General features: G+C 36.8%; 1 protein-coding gene across 1 annotated transcript in view; it reads right to left on the bottom strand.

Moving 5' to 3' along the window:
- ACAP2 (ArfGAP with coiled-coil, ankyrin repeat and PH domains 2) overlaps positions 1-17575 on the bottom strand; it is a 126842-nt gene extending 109267 nt beyond the window's left edge. The window contains 1 exon segment of the mRNA XM_032481663.1: positions 17241-17575. Within this exon segment, the coding sequence (XP_032337554.1) occupies positions 17241-17293 (53 nt within the window). The 5' untranslated portion in view covers positions 17294-17575.
- Positions 17576-21388: the final 3813 nt, after the last annotated feature.

Below are 21388 nucleotides of genomic sequence, written 5' to 3'. Positions count from 1 at the left end.
TTATAACTTTAAAAATGTTGGGCTCCTTTCAAGACATTCAGAAACATATAGTCAATTATTTTTGCTAAAAATTATTTTTCTAATCAAATGTTTAGAAGTAAATTTCTTTGGTATATTTATTTCATATTTTATATAAAGAATTTTCTCTGGAAAGTAATAGAAATTTTAGATATCAGACAACTTTCACATACAAGCTACCTTTCCAGCTCATTTTTCAAGTCAAAACTGACGTGTCAGTGGTTATGTCTTTTTAATCTTTTACAAAATAAAACACACATAAAAACAGAGAAGAGTGTATGATGCACTCCCACATACCTATCACCTAGTATCAACAATTATCAAAACTCTGTCATTCTTGTTTCATGTAATTCTTTTTTTTTGCTGATGCACTTTAAAGAAAACATCAGATGTTATTTTATTACTCTTTAATAGATAAGAAATTTTTAATAGAACCTCTTTATCATTATCACACATTAACAATAATAATTCTCTAATAATATCTAATAACCATTAAACATTTGACTTTCCCAGACTATCTCAAAAATATTTTTTACAATTGTGAATATTATATCATTTTGTACCAAACTGTGACACACGAAAATATTCTGCCTCAAAAGTTAATGTTTTATAACTATCCAAATTTGAACATGCCATATCTTTATAAGAGCTTCCCACTATGTTTCTATGACAGTCCGCCAAAATCGTTAACATGATATACAAAATATTGCACGATTTGGCCGTTACCCAAATCAAGGCCTCAGGTATGACTGAGACCTCTCCTAGTTCCATAATAATCTAATATTTTCTTAATGGTAAGTTGCCCCAGTGAAAGATAATGGACTAAAAGAATTGAGAATGTACAGCCAGCTAAAGGTAATGAAAAAGCAATTCACTGCATAAACCTTAATTGGATGCTGAATTAAGGAAAAGAAACTACTTATAAAAAACTGGCACAACTGGGAAAATCTGAACGTGTAATTACTGTTAGTGCTATAAATGTGGTTCTGAAGGAGAATGTCCTTATTTTTAGAAGATGCATACTGAACCTTCAAATAGTTTTTTTTAAAAACATGTACATGCTGAGTGTATATGCATGCGTGTATACGTGTGTGATTGAAAGAGAGAGAGAGACAGGGGGAGCAAATGTACCAAAATATTAACAACCAGTGAATCTAGATCAGAGTTAGATAGGTATTCATTGTACTGTCCTTTCAACATTCCAGTAAAAGCCTGAACACTTTTAAAATAAAAAGTTGTGGGGGACAGAAGGGAAAGGGTAAGAATGCATTGTCTCCTTTTCCCCATAATATGTCTATTTCTTAACTAACAGCACTTACTTTTGTAAATAAAACTTCAATAATAATGGCCTCCCATTTCCCAGAGATAAAATAGGTTAATAGTTTATCAGATTTTTTAATATACAGCTTATGACATAGACAGTGTCATGTTACACATTCTAAATTATATTCTACTTTTTCTTTTCACATAATGTATCATGGACACTACCCCTACAAATTGAGATCTATATCCTCTGTTATGAAAGGCAGAAGAGAGAAGAAGTTTGGATAGAGCAAGCGTTGGCAAAGCTTCCATAAAGAGCCAGATACTAAATATTAAGTTTTGAGGGCCAGACAGTCCCTGTTCCACGTACTCAATTCTGCTGTTGTAGCAAAAAAAAAAAAAAAAAAAAAAAAGCCACTGATAATATGTAAATAAATAAACATGGCTCTGTTCCAGTAAAAATTTATGAACACTAAAATTTAAATTTTATATAATTTTCACTGTGTCATGAAATTATCTTTTGGTTTTTTTCAACTTTCAAAAACATAAAAACCTAATTCACAAGTAGAAATGACAACATAATTTGCAGGGACCAATGGGAAAAAATAAATGGGGCCTCTTGTTTAAAAATTAAGAATTGCAAAATAATGACAGCAGAGCATTAAAACAAACACAGGGCCCTTCTAAGAGTGCAGCCTACATGACTACAAAGTTATATAAAGTACAGAGAATGGTCCTAGTATATATAAAGTGCTTTTTAAGAGTTAGCTATCATTATATTTTAATAGCTAAACAGTATTCTACTTAACCAACACTGTACCTGCACAATTTTTCCTATAAATAGTCTGATAACTTTATCGGAAAAATATCCTTGTTCGTATAAGTTTGCACATTTTCCCTATTCCTTAGAAAAAATTCCTAAATGTTAAAGTACTGAATCAAAGCATACATATTTTTAAATTCTGAGATATTTTACTATTTTGTCTTTCACAAAAGCTTTGTCAAACCACCCTCTTTCCAACAGTATGAGGACTGGTGCCCTATACCTTTCCTAGTAATGGGAACTGTCAAAATTGTCACTTCAGCTTTAAATACATAATCTTACTGCATCTTTATAATTTTCCTCAACATCATAGCCAAGGCCCTTTGGGCACAACGTGTAGCAGATTATATTTTCCAAAGATGACCACACATCATCAACTGCAACATGACTTTGCCATTCCCCCATCAAAACACAGTCTATTTCTTCACTCTTTTACTGGGTGACTCCTGTGACTGTCTTAACATAATACAATGTAAACGATGCTGTACCTGTTCTAGGCTTAGCCCTTAATTGGCCTGGTAGCTTAAATGCCCTCAAGGACGACATGACATATGGAGAGGACAGAAGGGTCACAGTGCACCAGGGCATCAGAATGTGAATGAAGAAGCCACTCACTGGAAGTGGATCTTTCAGCCTCAGCCGCCCACTTGTCTTAACATGGATCAGAGATGAACCATTCAAACCTTTCCAAACTCCTGACTCAAGAGTCATTAGCAAAATAAAATGGTTGTTTTAAGTCACTAAATTTTACTTGGCTTGTTACAGAGCAATAGATAACCAAAATATGATTTAAAGTACAAACTGATAAAAATATTAAGATCATATATTTCCAAATCAACCTGTACTTCAAAGGTTATCTTAGAGAAACACACTTATTTCAATGATTGTTTATGAACAATCTTATGAACAATTATTTTACAATCACTTAAGGAACCTTAGTTACATTTCTTTCAAATTTCTCATTCTGATTCAGGTTGTCCAGGAGCAACAGTTTAAAAAAAAAGCTGTTACAGACATTCTAAGTAAACAGTCAACTGAAAAATTAAGAGTTTATCAAGGTGACAGAATATGAGATATTTAAATTTATTCCTATACAACTGCAATAAACACTAATTCTCTGAATAGTTCAGTTTGTGAATAACTATTTCCTTATAAACCCCACATATATAAATATTCTGGCAGCCTAGAAATAGACTAGGCTCTCAAGAGTTGTAACAACTACTCAAGAGGACCTAAAATTTTTGGTTTGATTTAATTATTGTGTTGTGAAAGAAAAGTTAAACAACCCTAGCAGCTGTCGTATATTATTTACAGTTTTGCAAATTCATTAATAGTACAATAACAGAAAGATTCCCAAAATAAAAATAGTATGTTATGTGAAAATGAAGAATGCATGACTGTTTTGTGAACATAATTTTTGGCAATAGAAGTCTGTAGCCTAACTACTGTGTGCAAGGAATTATCCTGCTAGTGAAAGGAAACAAAGACACTGCTGGTCCCATACCAAAGAGTTTATAACCGAAAAGTGAATATGAGATAAGATCATATCAGTTTGTAAAGTAAAATTACAAAAGGCTACACTTCTGGGCCAATTCTACTTGACAGCTCCACAAAAGTAGAAATCAAGATTTTTTGCCAAAATCCTGCTCTTCCATTGCTTCCCCTTAGCAAACTATACCTCCATCCACTCAGTTGCTAAAGTCAAAAATGTAATTTTTTATTCTGTTTCTGACAAACAATTCAACAGCAATTCTTTTTCATTCTACTACAAAAATCATCTCCACCACCTCCTGAAGTCATCTCTTGCCTCACCTATCCTGATAACCAGTTTCCTGCAATGGCTTCCTTAACTGGTCTCTCTACATCCACTCTCACCCCTCTACTACCCATTTTCCAAATAGTAGTCAAAATATTTTTAAAATACAAGCCTTATCATTTCTCACTATTGCTAAAAGCTTTCTGATGGCTTCTACTGCACTAATCATAAAATCCAAACCTCTTACTATGGATGACTTATAAAGCCTAACAAGATCTGGTCCCTGCTTATCTCTCTTATCTCTCCTTATCTCCTCTTGCTCACTCTGCTCCAGCCCACATTGGCCTTTTAGTTCCTTGAAGATCTAGCTCCTTCCCATTTCAAGGCTTTTGATTCATAAGCCTCTCCCTCCCCCTGGTTCCCATGTCACAAGTGATCAAACTCTGCATTATCAACAAGAAGACAACCAAACATCATGAGCCTCCTGATGTAAATGACACAGTACATCATCACCAATGAATATTCTTGCCAAAAATGTTTAAATTCAATCTATCCAGAGGAAACAACCAGACAACTTTAGAATGTGAGAAATTCTCCAAGATAATTCATCTACACTCTTCAAAAAGTAAGTTAACATGAGGTTATTAATTATCATACTATCTATAATCCAGAAAAGTAGGGAATCATCGCTTCAAAAACAGGGATAGAGAGATTGCCAAGATGGTGGAGTAGAAGGATGAAATTGGGAGTTCAGGATTGCAGATATTAACAACTATATATAAAACAGATAAACAACAAGTTTATACTGCATAGCACAGGGAACTATATTCAATATTGTGTAGTAACCTACAATGAAAAAGAATATGAAAAGGAATATATGGACGTATATGTATGACTGAAACATTATGCTGTACACCAGAAATTGGCACAACATTGTAAACTGAATATACTTCAATTAAAAAATTTATTTTAAAAAAACACAGAGAAGCAACAAGTGTTTATCCCATAGCATCTTGATAGAACATATGATAACAACCATTTTGTTCAAACCATAAAACCTTCTTAGTGATAATGAAAATTTATAACATTATTAAATAAAAAATAGCAAATACCAAAACTTTTGCACTATGATTTTAAGAAGGTAATAGTAAAATAATAAACATAGATGACATCTTTGGCAAAACTGCAACCCAGCTGAGATGAGCCTTTTTTGGAAGTTGCAATGGGGTGAATAAATTTTGCATGTGAGACAGAAGTGAATCTTTAGGAGCTAGAGGGTGGAATGCGGTAAACAGAATAATAGCCTCCCAAGGATGTGAACATCCTACTCCAGAACCTATGAAGAATATGTTAGGTTACACTGTATAGGTGAATTAAGACAGCATATAGAATTAAGGTTAATAATCACCTGACCTTCAGATGAAGAAATTATCCTGGAATTATCTGGGAAGCCCAATGTTATCACAGAGTCCTTATAAGTGAAAGAGGGAGAGAATCACAGTCATTGCTGGCCTTGAAGACAGAAAGGGGTCCTGAATCAAGAAATATGGAACTGGAAAAGTCAAAAAATAATGATTCTCCTCTAGCCCTTCTAGAAAGGAATGCAGTCCTGCCAACACCTTGGTTTTAGCTGAATGAGAGCTATACTGAAACTCCGGCCCCTAGAACTGTAAGATAATAAATCTGTGTTGTTTTAAGCCACTAGATATGGGATAATTTGTTATAGCAGCAACAGGAAACTAACGAAGCTTACTCATTGACTGGACTAAAATGACCAGCTGGTACTCCTCTGTCTGCCTAACAAAGGAAAGTTCTTTGGAGAAAGAACTAAACCTTCTCTGGAGAAAGACAATACCATCCAGAGCATCTCCAATTTTTTCATATACAATGTACAGCATTAAATCAAAAACTGGGCCAACCAAAAGAAAGAACTAAACAACAAAAGAATACAAAACAATAGACCCACAGATGATCTAGATGTTGGTTTTATTAGGTACAGACTTTAAAATGGCAATAATTAATATGTTCATGAAACTAGAGAAAAGCCTTCAAGAACCTGTAAGAAACATATGAAAAGTTAGTAATTTTCACCAAAGAATAAAAATCTATAAAAAATAAATTTCCAAAAGTTAAAAAAAAAAATACAATTGAAGAACTCCACAGATAGGTTTAACAGAAGTTAAATACAGCAGAAGATGAGGGAATACAGGTCAATAAAAATACCCCATTTCTCTACAAAGCAAAACATTTCAGAAAAGAACAAGAGACATGTAAGGACAGAGCAAAAAAATTCTAATATATTCTTGTGGAACTGAGTCCCAAAAGAAGAGAAGTGAAGCAGAGGCAACTTTTAGAGATAATAGCCAGAAATTTTACAAACGGATGAAAGATACTCTACAAACCCTATATACTGAAGAAACCCTACAAGCTCCAAGTAGGATGAATAAAATAGAAACCACACCTACACATATTATGGTAAAACTGCTTGAAAACCACAGCCAAATAAAAATTCTTAAAAGCAGCCAGAGGAAAAAAGACATACTATCCTCAAAAGAGTAACAAAGACTAACAAATTTGTAACATAAATGATAAAAAATAAGAAACATAAACAAAAGACAATGAAATAACATTGTGCTTTAAAAAAAAAAAAAAAAGCCAACCTTCTATTCTATGCTTTGTGAAAATAGCCTTCAAACATCAAAGGAAAACAAAGGCTTTTTCAGGCAAATGGAAATGGCTCTTAGCCAGTAGATAAAACCTGAAAGAAATGCCAAAGTCATTTCAAATTAAATAATAAATGTGCTAGGAGTATTTTAATTCATTTTATTCATGAAAAAACTGACCATAATCAATAAAATCTAGTCTTTTTATTTACATTAGTTTAAATACTTTGATTTAAAAATCCAGAGAGATGGATTTTTAATTTATAATAAAGTTTCCCTATGAAGAGAAAACTAAAAGCAAAGTAAAACAACATATCACCAAATTTAAAACCATTAAAAAAAAGAACAGAAAAAGTTTTGTTTACTTAAAAATGAACACACTTCTAGCTAGAACTAAAAAAATCAAAATGGTTAGTCCCATAAACTTTAATTTTACATGAGTCAATTTAAAAAGTATACACAGATATCTAATTTTGTTAATGACTCTAAAATATATACAAAGTTAAATGCTTGATATTAACTGTCCTAGTGCCCATTCTCCATTGTCTGCTTTTGGTTAAATGTTTTACCATGTTTTACACTTCAATACGGAACTGTAACTTTTTAAGTAGTGAAAATTTATTTATTTAAATTTGAGTATGTCTGTGGCAACACAGAAAATACAAAAACTTTAAAGGGGAAAACTGACTAGCTTTCAATAAAGAATCCTGACATATTTCAGGTACAACTTAACTACAGTATCATAATGAAGTTAACTCCTACTATGAGAATTTCTTCATATGTTAATCCACCCAAATCTTTATAGAGTATTAACTTGCATTGCTTCTCATCTGTCTATTCCCCAAGTCCTTCTAGACGCAATTCAATGGAAATAGATTTCATGCAATCTCAAATAAACACTTAATATTTCCTCACAGTAGTTTTTTCCTCTATAATCTCAGTTCACTTATTCTTTGCTCTCTCATGGCAGACTTAAATCCTTAAGGCACTGTGTCCTCAGTTGTTGCTTCCCCCTCCTATTCTTCTTTTACTCACTCTACCTTCTTAAACACTCTACACATGAAATCTACATATGGCCCTATTTTAAAGATCTTTACTGCTCTCCTACAAAGTGGAGCATGTCTATCTACTTTTATTGTTTCATCACCCACAACATAGATGATTTTCATATTTACAAGTAACATGCAATCTCATGGTAGCTCACAGAGAAAAAAATGTGACAATGAATATATATATGTTTATGTATAACTGAAAAATTGTGCTCTACACTGGAATTTGACACAAAATTGTAAAATGATTGTAAATCAATAAAAAATGTTTAAAAAAAAGTAACATGCCTAATCCTTTATGCATTCTAGATGCTTCCAACCAATAGTTTATTTCCATATAGATATGCCAGCAACCTTAACTAAATCATCCAAGCATGTCTTCAAGGATACAAGAGGAAGAGGAATTAGCATTATTAAGTGGGTACTCCTCATCAACTTCTGTGAACGGCATTCTGAATTCTCAGTAGTGCAGTATTATTCTCATTGACCCTGGGAAAAACTAAGAAACCTGCCCAAGGTCTCACAACCAGTAAATGAAAAAGAAGTGAAACAGGTAATCAAACTCCCCACATACTTGGTCCATACTTACCACCCTAAAAGAGTATTCTCCAGTAGAAATTATGCTTTGCCTTGGTTGGTACACCACAGAAACCTCCAGTTAAATATCACAGATCAGATACACCCATTTATCTCCCTTTTCTCAAAATATCCAATTAAATAAGACAGAAGCAGGGGCGCTAATACACAAAGACAAAGAACAGAAGTGACAACAGTAGCAACACAATTCTGGAAAAGGAAAGGCAAATAAAAGAACAGTAATCCAGACCAGAAAAAGCCAAAACCTAAGTCTTCAAAATACACTGATGAAGCCAATTTCAAGCAAAAAGATTTACAATACAGAATCCTAAAATGGTTAAAGGCATGACGATGTCATTATGTCTCAAAATACATGGATGGCAGTGGGAGGAGGCAGGAGGCTGAAAATAGGATTAGTTGAAATCTTATACTCATTCATAAGGAGCAATTAGACTCTTCAGATCACCAGTCCACTCCTCCATCCTGACATGACCACCTCTCCCCTGACAAAAGATGGGAGCTTTATTTTCTGTAAAGGATTACATAATCAAGTCAAAACTATTGAGTAAAACAGTGAAAAATTCCCCATGAAAGAAACTGCAGTGAGAAGTCCTTATCCCACAGCCCTTCTCCAGCCCCTTCCTTAGCTCAGCTCCCTGAAATCTAGCACTTAGGCTCTATCTACTAGGCAGAAGATGAAAAAGAAAAGACCTAAAGATACCGACATTTCAGAGTGGTCCCAATGAAAATACCACCCTGCAGTGAAACCCTCCCAGTCAACAAACCATAACAAAATACACTATACTTCCAATAATTTTTTAAAATATATTTTTATTGAAGTATACAATATTGCATCCATTTCTGGTGTACAACACAATGCTTTAGTCATATAGGAACATACATATATTCGTTTTCATATTCTCTTTCACTGTAAGTTACTGTAAGATATTGAATATAGTTCCCTATGCTATACAGTATAAATAAACTTGTTCATCTATTTTATATATATTAGTTAGTATCTGCAAATCTCGAACTCCCAATTTATTTCTTCCCACCCCCTTGCTCCCCTGGTATCTATAAACCATGAGTTTGTTTTCTACACCTGTGAGTCTGCTTCTGTTTTATACATAAGTTCATTTGTTTTTTAAGATTCCACATATAAGTGGTATCATATGGTATTTTTCTTTCTCCTTCTGGCTTACTTCACTTTAGAATGACATTCTCCAGGTCCATCCATGTTGCTGCAAATGGCATTATTTTATTATTTTTTAGGGCTGAGTAGTATTCCATTGTATAAATATACCACTTCTTTATCCAGTCATCTGTTGATGGACATTTAGGTTGTTTCCATGTCTTGACTATTGTAAATAGTGCTGCTATGAACACTGGAGTGCATATGTCTTTTTGAATTAAGGTTCCTTCTGGATATATGCCCAGGAGTGGGATTGCTGGATCATATGGTAAGTCTACTTTTAGTTTTTTTGAGGAACCTCCACATCGTTTTCCATAATGGCTGCAGCAAACTACGTTCTCACCAACAGTGTAGGAGGGTTCCCTTTTCTCCACATTCTCTCCAGCATTTATTTTTCATGGACTTTTTGAATGATGGCCATTCTGACTGGTGTGAGGTGATATCTCAGTGTAGTTCTGATTTGCATTTCTCTGATAATTAGCGATATTCAGCATTTTTTCATGTGCCTATTGGCCATTTTTATATCTTCATTGGAGAATTGCTTGTTTAGGTCTTCTGTCCATTTTTGGATTGGGTTGTTTGTTTTTTTCTTATTAAGTTGTATGAGCTGTTTATATATTCTGGAGATTAAGCCCTTGTCAGTCTCATCTTTTACAAATATTTTCTCCCATTCTGGAGGTTGTCTTTTTGTTTTGCTCATGGTTTCCTTTGCTGTGCAAAAGCTTCATTAGGTCTCATTTATGTGAACAGAGAGCCAAGGATAAACAGAAACCCTTAAGGAACATTTCTAAAAGAAATCAGAGACCAAAACAAACAAACAACAACACCTGGAGGAAGGAGAGATAATTCAGAGAGAAAAAATTTTAACTATGACTAATTTCTTCAGATGTATAGGGGAAGCTCTTAAAGAATGGGTTGACATTAGAAAGGAATATTCAGAGAGTAAGAAAGAATATTTGAAAACTAGGGTTAGAAAATAAGTTGGATAAATTATCCAGAAAGTAGGACAAAAAGGCAAAGAAATAGAAAAAGGGAGAAAAAAGAAAATTTGAGGATTCATTCAAAATATGAATATAAAAATAACAGATGAAAACAAGATACCAATACACACTATTAGAATGGCCAAACTCCAGAGTAGTACTGACAATATCAAATGCTGGTAAGAAGGTATAGCAACAGGAAGTCCCAATCATTGCTCTTGGGAATGCAACTGGCACAGCCACTTTGGAAGATTTTCTTATAAGAAACCCCCAAACTTATATGTTTAGTTACAAAACTAAGCATACCCTTACCATACATACCATACAATCCAGCAATTGTGCTCCTTGGTATTTACCTAAATGAGTGGAAAACTTATGTCCACACAAAAACCTGCACCCAGATGTATATAACATCTTTATTCATAATTACCAAAACTTAGAGGCAACCAAGATGTCCTTCTGTAGGTGAATGTATAAACAAACTGTGGTACATCCTGACAATGGTCTTGTATTCTGCGGCCTTGCTGAACTTAGTAGTTCTAATTGATTTCTGTGCATTCCTTAATATTTTCTATATACAAGATAGAGTCAGCCCTCCATACCCTTGGATGCAGAATCCACAGATACAAAAGGCTGACTGCACTACACTGCTTTATATAAGGAACTTGAACATCCACAGATTTTGATATCTGCAGGGGTCCTGGAACCAATCCTTATGGAGACCTGTATACAATCTAAAAGTAGAGATGGATTTACTACTTCTTTTCTATATGGGTGCCTTTTTTTTCCCTTTACTTGCCTAACTGCTCTGGCTACAACCTCCACTACATTGTTCAACAGAAGTGGGAAGAAAAGACTTCTGTTTCCTGATCTTACGGGAAAACTTTTAGTCTTTCACCATTCAGTATGATATTAGCTGAGAGTGTTTTACAGATGTCCTTTATCAAGTTGGGGAAGTTCTCTATTCCTAGTTTATTGACTGTTTTCATCATGCAACTGTTGGATTTTGTCTAATGCTTTCTCTGCATCTATTAAGATGACTATGTTTTATACTTTGTTCTATTAATATGGTTTACTACATTGATTTATGCATTCCTGGGATAAATTCCACTTGGTCATGGTGTACAATCCTTTCTCTATGTTGCTATAGTCGGTTTGCTAATATTTTGCTAAGGATTTTTGCACTTACATTCATAAGGGATATTGGCCTGTAGTTTTCTTGTGATATCTTTATCTGATCTTGGTAGCAGGGTAATACTGGTCTCATAGAATCAGCTGGGAAGTGACACTTCCTTTTCCATTTCTCGGCAGCTTTTATGAAGGACTGTTGTTAATTCACCTTTAAATATATGATAGAATTCATCTCTGAAGCCATCTTGGCCTGGGCTTTTCCTTTGGGGAAGCTTTTTGATTACTAATTCAATCTCTATTTTTTCTGTTTATTCAGATTTTCTATTTCTTCTTGAGTAATTTTCAGTAGTTTGTGTCTTTCTAAGAATATATACATTTCATCTAGCTTAACTAATTTACTAATTAAGTTAGTCTAAGAATTCTTCATAACAGTCTCTTATAATCTCTCATTTCTGTAAGACAGATGTCCCCTCTTTCAGTCCTGAATCTAGTAATTTGAATCTTCTTTTTTTCTTGGTCTAGGCTAAAGGTTTGTCAGCTTTGTTGATCTTTATGAATAACCAACTTTTGGTTTCGCTGATTTTTCTCTATTGTTCTTCTATTCTCCATTTTCATTTATTTCTGGTCTAGTCTTTTTTATTTCCTCCCTTTCCCTTCTTTGAGATTAGTTTTTCTTCTTTTTCTAGTTTCTCAAGATGGAAGGTTAGATCACTGATTTTGAGATTTTTCTTCCTTTTTAATATAGGTGTTTCTAGGTGGAAAGTTCCCTCTAAGCACTGCTTTAGCTGCTTCCCATAAGTTTGGTATGTTATATTTTGTTTTCATTTGTCTGAAAGTATCTCATTTCCCTGTAATTTCTTCTTTGATCCACTGGTTATTTAGGAATGTGCTCCTTAATTTCCACATCTTGTGAATTTTTCAGATTTCTTTCTGTCATTAACTTCTAACTTCATTCCATAATGGTCAAAGAATATATTTTATATGATTTCAGTTCTTTTAAATTTATTTAAGCTCATTTAATACCTTAATATATGGTCTGTGCTAGAAAATGTTCTGTGTGTACTGGAGAAGAATATTAATTCTGCTATTACTGTGTGAAGTGTTCTATAGATATCTACTAAGTCTTGTTTAGTGTATAATGTTGTTCACATCTTCTGTTTCCTTAGTGACCAACTGTCTAGTTGCTTTACGCATAACTGGAAGTATTTGTCTGTGACTATTATTGTTGGATTTTCTATTTCTCCCTTCAATTCTGTCAGTTTTCCTTCACATATTTTGGGGCTTTGCTAAGTGCATATGTTTATAAGTGTTTCTTCCTAATGGACTGACCCTTTTATCATTATAAAATGTCCTTTATGTTTGGTAATTTTTGTCTTAAAGTCTATTTTATCTGCTATTAGCATAGCCATTCCAGTTCTCTTGAGTACTGCTTGCACGGCTTATCTTTTTCTATCCTTCTATTTTCAACCTGTGTCTTTGAATCTAAAGTTGTCATTTTGAAAAAAAAGAAAAAAGTATGTCTCTTATAAACAGCATATAGTTATAGCATCATTGGAATTTTACATAATAAACAGCTTTAAATAAATAAGACCAAAATTCATAGAATGACACACCTTCTTCTGAAACTGAAGAAGCTACTATAAAAACAAAATATTCAAGAACAGCCATCAAATTTTTGGAAAAAACAATAACAAGGGAAAACTTTTCCCACCAGATATCATAAGGCTATAAATACTGCAACTAATATAAGTATTTGCAGGAAAACAAATACATTGGTAGAAAAGGGTAGAATTCAGAAAAAAATACATGTTCATATGTATGCATATTTATGCATGTTATGTGTGGAATTTTAAATCAATGGGGAAACGATAGATTATTCAAAAAAAGGCATTAGGAGAAGGGCTTCCATTAAGAAGAAAATAAAATAGGATTATCTCCCACACTCAAAACTAAATTACAGCTGCATTACATGAAACTAAAAATTGCTACAAATAGAAAAATAACCTCTGATAATGGGAATAGAAAAACATTTCTAGGCAATACACAGAAGCCAGTTTTCAAATTTCTGTATGATAAAAGACATCATACACAAACAATGCAAATTTAATTAATGCAATTAAAGCCTGTGGCTTGAGAGAGCAAAAGAGTGAATTCACTTCCAAGTCTGCCATTTGGAAGTCCACTATTAAGAAAATCAAATTAACTTCTCAAAATATCCAGTTTGAGATTTTTTTTTAAACATTTCAAAAATGAAGACAATAATTCCCACATCATAATACATTTTAACATTAAAAGAGATGGGAGCTATAAAAGCATCTAACATGAGGTCTGGCATGTTAAAAAAGCTTGTTCTTTCTTATTTTAACTTAAGTTGATACAACATTAAATGAGGAATGAGAACCTGCAATGAGGAATAACTGGATTCGTGTATTTTGGTTCATGATAAAAGTATAATGCCAATCTACCACTTCTGAGATAAAAATACATTTTGCTTCATCCCTTGCCCACTATACTTTCCATGTATAAAGTACCAGTTGTAGTACAGAGTGTATCTGTTCTAAAGATGGAAGGTAAAGTAGCAACCCAGACAGGATTGGCATCAGCTTAACAGCAAAACATTATATGCATGTGTGTGTGTGAATATGTACACATTTTTCATTCTAATGTCTTTCACACATTGAAACCTTTCACCCTAAAGCATCTTTTTAAGATTTTTATCCTAGTTACTGAACAAGGATCATATCTGAAATAGAATCTACAAACAAGAAATCTTCAGAATGGTGCAAAATAAACATTGTTAAGAATAAAAAATAAATGTATCAGATAAAGACTCAACATTTTTATATTTGAGCAATGAATTAGAGCAAAAATCTACAATTCAAAAAGCACTGATTAATTCAACTTTTTGTTTCAAACAAAATGTTCACTTCCTGAGTGAACCATATGTTTACATAAAGGAAAACCACAATTTTTATTAAAATTGTATAAAATTTCAAAGAGCAACTACACATACAATTTAGGGCCTAAACAAGTTCAAAGTTCTTCATCAAGTGTTGGTCAAAGTGGAAAATTCCCACTTAAAAAAAAGTACACTTAAACACATTTACCTTTCTGTACATTTTAAATGAACAAGATTTTGACCTTTAGACTGGGTTTTTTTTTTTAAAACTAAGGGAACCCAAAATTACACAATAAAATGTGCCTTCCCAATCTAAAAACAAAACAAAATGTTCAGGGAATGTACAAGTAACCACTGACTTTACTCAAATTACTAAAGACAATGTTGCAACTGCAACATCCTTCTCTCCCTATTTCAACCAGTCTCCCTCCTGGTTTTCCTCTCAATGTCTCAGGAAAATTAATGGTTAAAGCTTGAACATTGAGCAAGATCTGCCATTTACATTAATTCTACAGCACCCAAGGCAGTTAAGTCCACAAGACAGACTTAAATGCCACAAGATTCATTTGTGCAGGAAAATAAAAATAGGAACTAGTTCAAAAACAGCACAATAGATCAGGATACTACAAGGAATAAACAGTGCAGCTGCCTTGCTACCAAAAAAACAAACCCAGCTCTCACAAATCTTCTCTTTGATAAAATGATTCCATATATCACTTATAAACATGCAGGACACTCTTAAAAGTTTCTCTTACACATAAAGCACGTGAATAAAAAGGCTTCTGAAATATTCTTTTCAAATGCTACAGAAATGAACACAGTAATGGGATTCTTAAAAAAACTAAAACTTAGTAATGTGAATGACTAGACTTTTATCTCTTGGCATTCTTGTCTCTACTGTAAATCTAATCTAGTCCCCAAAATGTATACAAATATTGGAGTTCTCTGAATCTTGGTTTCTCTTTCCAATATGCAGCCAACAGTAACTGGAATATTGGAAACAACTCTTGAAATTAATATCTTAGTTAATATAGAATAGATATTACATTCAAGTTTAACAAAGCTCCTTATAGTATTCCATACAACTTAATCAGTATCTTTCCCTCTTATTTTATATTCAATGATTCCTTTATTTCAAACACAAAGACAGCACATGGTTTGGGATCAACACCAGTGGTTAGAAACATTTCCAAATCACTTCTCTCAAGTTTTTCTTTTTAAAGAAACTTAAAATCTGAAATAAACTGAGTGCAAAGCAACATTCTCTAAACCAAAAAAAAAAGTGATTACATCATTACCCAGTAATACCTGGGCCACCTTAATAAAATTCCAACAAAAAGCAGAATTTCCTAAGGTACGCTTTAAAAATTACTTCCTTTACCACACAGTCCTGGAATTTAACGTGCAAAGCTGTACTGGATAATCCATTTGTATATTCTCTGAGTTTATTAAATCATGCACAACATAAAAGTTTAAAAAACTAATACCAATAATAGAAATCAAACCAGGTGCACCTTTTTACAAGCAAAGCCCTAAGCTCCAAATAAAATTCACACACACACCAGGAAAAAAAAAATCAAAGGACGTTCTCCTAGAAGTAGGAATTTCTTGGTTTTACAATAGTTTTCTTTGCTTTTCACTGAAAAGAAAATGGCAAATCAAATTAACCAAGATAAGGATGAGGACAGTTAGTCCCCGGGCTGAGAATGCAAGAATTTACAACCCAGGCTTGGCCTAGAGATCAGCGGGCACACACACATCAATACTCAGGGGACGCTTTCAAGACATGTCACTATCCAACGGAAGTTTTACGGTCTTCTTTTTTTAAGGCCAAAGGACAGCCCTATAAATGCACTGTAAAATACAACCTGGCAAAACCTCATTCTCCAAAACAATTCAAGAGTTTCCTACGAAGCCCGAAACCGAAAGAGATGTACTCTGGACACACTCTGAACTGCCGCCTCTCAAGGGAGGGAGGCCAGTCCAAGTGAATCGGAGTGCCTCCATGTCAGTTTATATGACAGATCCACTGGGAGCATCCGACTGTTATCGGGGCCCTCCCGGGCCAACGCTGCTGGAAGAGGAACATAAATGCAATCTTCAGGGCCCTCCTACTTCCGTTCACAAAACAGAAATGCACAGTTTCTCCTAGCCTTCACCCGTCAGCCCAGTACCTCTCGACAGCGGTGCCTTTCTTCAAAGAGCTTAAGTGCAAAGAAAAGCTGGTAGCCTCAGACCAGGGTTGATAGAATGCGGTTGGTCAAAGCACTCCCAGCCCCGACTCCCCTGCAAATCAACCGCCAGCGCTTCCTAAGAGTCCCCCTTGCAGGCGACACGCAAGCAGCACAAGTCAACGTCCCAGTTCGCCCCCTACTCCTTCCTCCCTGGGGTAAGGGGAGCGGAAAAACGCAAAGAGGAACTAAGTGAACTGCAGGAGGGTGCCCTGCAAGCTCCTTCAAAGAGGAGCTGGGGTGGGGGTGGAAACCAAGAAGGAACGGAAGGAAGGGGAAAGGATGAGCGGCAAGAGGAAGGGGACGAGAGCGCGCGTCCGCAAAGGGCACGAGCCTTCGGGGACGCGACTGCAACCCAGGTCCTAGAAGCTGAGGGGGTGCGCCCAGCCTCTCAGCTGCTCCGCCCCGGGCAGAGGAGGACGAAGTGGGATGAGGAGCCTACATCCATCTCCCCCGTCCAACCTCGCCCCTCAGGAAGGGTCGATCGGGGCTGCAGTGCCCTCGCCGGGTAGGGAGACGCGGCAACGGCCGCCCGCCCCGTCGGAGGGCGCGGACTGCTGGACCCCCAGCGCCTTCTGCGGGCGGGCTTTCACGCCCCCACCCCCGGGGGAGGCAGCTCCAGGTGACGCCGGCTGGCGCTGGGAGGCCGCGCGCGTTACCTGAAGCGGGGCGAGTCCTTCAGACACTCCTCGAAATCCACAGTCATCTTCATCCTGCCTCCGCCTCGCCTCGCAGGCGGCGCTGAAAGAGCCGAGGGAGCCGCGGGAGCGGCCGCACTGGGGACCCAGACGGCTACGGCGGGCGCACGGCCCCAACTAGAGCTGCGCGGAGCTGCAGAGGGGGCCTCGCCCGCTGGTCATAGTAGCCGCGAAGACGGCGGTAGCAACGACGGCTAGTCAGGCCCCAGTCCGGCCCCTCTTCCTCCCGCCCCCAGCAGAGCGCCGGCCTCAGGGAAACCGCCCGGGAGTGACAGCCTCGGCCAGCCAGCCACGAACCCAGCGGCCAATGGGCGGGGCTTCCGGCAGCACCGCCTGTAGGCGCTCGGGCAACGCGCCTGAGCGACGGTAGCTCAAGCCAATGAGCGGAGCGACCGTGGGAGCCTCCTTGCCACCAGCGTCCCGAGGCCAACCAGGATAGGTGGGCGTCATTAGGTGGGACGCCCCGGTTGCTGGGAGGCCGGCAGCTGAGGCTCCTTGGGAAGGAAGTCACGTGGCTGCGCGCCGCGCTTCCCCCGAAGCCCCCGCCTCTTCTCCTGCTTCTCCAGCCCCGCCCTGCTGAGCTGCCAACGCGGAGGAGCCGCCGCCTGCAGGTCTAAGGAAGGAGAATTGCTTCTTAAGGCAGCTGTGGCAGAAATCTGAAGATGATAAAAGAGTAGAAATTATAAATGGAAGAGATAGGCTAAGCCATCGAAGCGTTTAGAGAAACTGAGGCCAGGAGACGACCGAGGATAACTTTAGCAGTAACATCCATGTTTCACTTACTGGTTTCATCACTTAATAATTTGGAAATATCTCCTATGCATATATTTTCTTATAACTGGAGACTACTTTCTTAAAGAGCTGGCATTTGGGGTAGTATGGAAAGATCAGAAGGATTCAGATAGAATGAGAGGTAGGGCGTTTCAGGTGGAAGGATCTTTCTCAAAACCACAGAAGACATTCCTCCTTACTGACGCCTTTCTGTCGGTAGCCTTCGCCAGTTCTAAGATGATAGGGTTCTGAAAATCAGGCTCATTTACCCCAACTTGCAACACCTGCCCTCTGATCCACGATTTTTCTAGGAGCCACTGTAAGATATTCATCATCTGATCCGCACAATAACCCCACAATCCCATATTTCTGATTCTTAGATGACGTTGATTGTTACTAAAAAAAAGTACCATGGATACATTATATTAAATATATATATTTAAACCCAACCTCAAACGTATAGGCATATCCATAACAATGCACAGGGAGGATGTTCTAACAGCCTAGTGGTTCTGAGTGGAAGTCCGGAGGCAAACCTCAATTTGCCTCTTACCTTTCTCACTGCAAAGTGAAGATAACACCTCTGATCCTGATAGAGTGGTCCTGAGGCTGAATAGATAAGAACTCTAAAGACACTTAACACAGTGCCAAATAGTAATCATTCAGTAAATGCTGACAATTATCATAATTGCACCACTTTCTTCTTCAGTACCGTAATCAAATGTTATGTGTAAGTCTTCTCACTTCCACTGCCTGAAGTCTTATATAAAACCCTTTTGACCATCTGGCTAAGTATGGCTTGATTGCATGCTTTTTTTCATAACCCCTGGTTATATCTTGATCTCTTTACCACCTTTAGAAATTAACAGCATAATTTTGACACATTTCAAAGAATATCCAAGTGTTACGTATCGTTTCTTTGGTTATAAACTTGGTTTCTTTTTTTTTAAATTGAGTTGCATATCCCTAGAATGTACACAGCTTCTCTTCGTAACTAGAAACCACTGGCAGATAAATGTTCAGTGTCCTCAGATATTTCAGCTGGTCAAGGCAATCTCTTCTAGATTTGTAGCTTCTATGTCCAATTTAGAAAGTTGGCCATTTCTACATTTAATTGTATTCCTGATGCCTGACAACTAATCTGTATATACAATAACCTACTGTTTCAGTGCTTCAGTACAATATAACATTGTGGAAGACACCTAAAGTGACTTGGAGATTCAAGTTAAAATTCAACTACATGGCACCATCAATGCAAATAACTAAGCTAGTTATCAAATGAACATCTTTCTGTGGATAGTTAAATTTGTATATACCCAGTTAGTGATAATAGTCACTACTTTTCTTTTCCCTGAGATAAAGCAAGCATTTTGGGGTGTCAATATTAAGAAATGTCCTAAATTGAGAAATATTAAAAATGAGATAGGCTAGGAATGCTGAGTCTTAGGATAGAAGAAATACAATATTATTATTCTTATAATAACAGAAACCAAGGCCCCAAGATATACAAACAATTTGCTAAGTGATTCAGACCCTATGATACCAGATTTTAACTGCAAACTGCCCATTCTCCCTTTAGAATTCAGCCTTGGCAGCTGTGGCTCTGTCTGCCTGAGAAGCATTTCCTATTCATCTCCTCCTTAAAATGTAGCTCAAATGCCACCTCTTTCAGGAAGCCTTCTCTGTTTGCTGAAATACAGGCCTCTCTTTTCAACATATAGTGAAAATTAGTTGCCAGATTCAGTCATTCTACACTCTTAAAGGATATAAATGATCAAAATTTAATCTCTTTCAAATTTCTTCTCCCCACACTTCCTAGTCCCTTCCTCCAAACCCTCTGGAACCCTGCATACCCATAGCCCTTCCCAGAATGCTTCTGATTTCCTCTGAGAATACTTTTGACTATATACCCTCTTGAGTAGAGGTTGTTGAGTCTCCCTTCCCTGATCCTTCTGGGCCAAGATATATAGTCAGCAAGAGTGTTAACTCTTGAGAACTTACAATTTACATTCCACCTTCATACAAGAATATCTTCTTGTTTGAGGTTAGTATCATCTAATTAAACCACTGTCTTTCTTCACTGCTGTTGTCCACTAATTTCCTTGTAACACCCTGCCTTAGCTGGGCTAATTGTTTTGCAAATTATCTCAAGAAAAGGGAGTTATGATGAGGGTAACCATGGGCAAGTAAGTATTGGAACTAGCAAGCCCAGGAACCCAGGCATCTCTGGAAACTGGTTTCCCCTCTTAGCAGCTATATCCTCTCTTTCTTGCCTACTCCCCAACTCCCACCAGTTTCCTCTCTGCTCCCTTAGGGGTTCTGTTCCCCTGTGAACTTGGCTTGCATATAAGCCCTCATTGCTTTTTCCTTCAACAGTTTGGTTGTCAGATGGCTATAGGAGCCAAGCAGATAATGTAGAATGAAGCTGGCCAGGTGTAAGCATATGGAGTAGGGGAGGCCATGGTGAAGGGGGAAGCATGTGCCCTGCGTACTACTCAGCTTTTGCCATATCAGACCTTTAAATTTTACAAGAGATGCCAAAATAGCCAGATTTCAGTGTGAAACCTTCCAATTTTCAAACATTGGCAACCCATTCAAAATATCGGCAAACATTTTGCAGGTCATAAAAATTAGTTTCAGGGCCACTCTGCAACTTCTGCTATATATTTCTTCACAATTCTTGATGTAGCCTTTCAACCTGTGCTCCTGGAGCTTATCACTTTAATCTGTTTCCCAATTCCCAGATCCCAGGAGAAAATCCGATTTACCCAGCTCATCTTTTCATGACAGGTCACACAGGCAAGCTGATAGAAGGGCAGGATCACTCGACTTAATCATTTGTACAGGAATAGGGGTCAGAATGGGGGATGCAGGACAGCTGACGACTAGACAAGGCAACTTCCCTAAAAGAAGGTGTCGATGGCTAAAAAATACAGCTAGTTAATTCTGACGTTTACCTAGGACTTTAGCCTCTGACTCACAGTTCTCCACCCCAACACTCACCCTCATCTAAGGTGATTTCAACATTCACTCATTTTTTCCATTCAATAAGATCCACTGAGTATGTACTCTGGCCAAACCCTATGGCAGGCTCTGTGGTTTACAGGTAAAATAAATAGCATTTCCCACTTAGAGCTCACACCAGAGAGGGAAACGTGGTAAGTTCTGGGCCAGGAGCATGCACGGGGGCTATTCATACTCTGATGGTCATTTCTTCTAGGGAAAGAAATAAGGCTTCTCATATCTCTACAGATATGAGGAATCTTGAAAATGTAAGAGCCAAGAGAAGGTGAGGAAAGTCTTTCCAAGGACCTTTAATCACAGAGAATTATGTAACT

This window comes from Camelus ferus, chromosome 1, assembly GCF_009834535.1.
Source record: "Camelus ferus isolate YT-003-E chromosome 1, BCGSAC_Cfer_1.0, whole genome shotgun sequence".
In the NCBI taxonomy this organism is placed as follows: domain Eukaryota; kingdom Metazoa; phylum Chordata; class Mammalia; order Artiodactyla; family Camelidae; genus Camelus; species Camelus ferus.
Note: the sequence above shows the minus strand (reverse complement) of the source record. Positions and strands in the feature narration are given on the sequence as shown.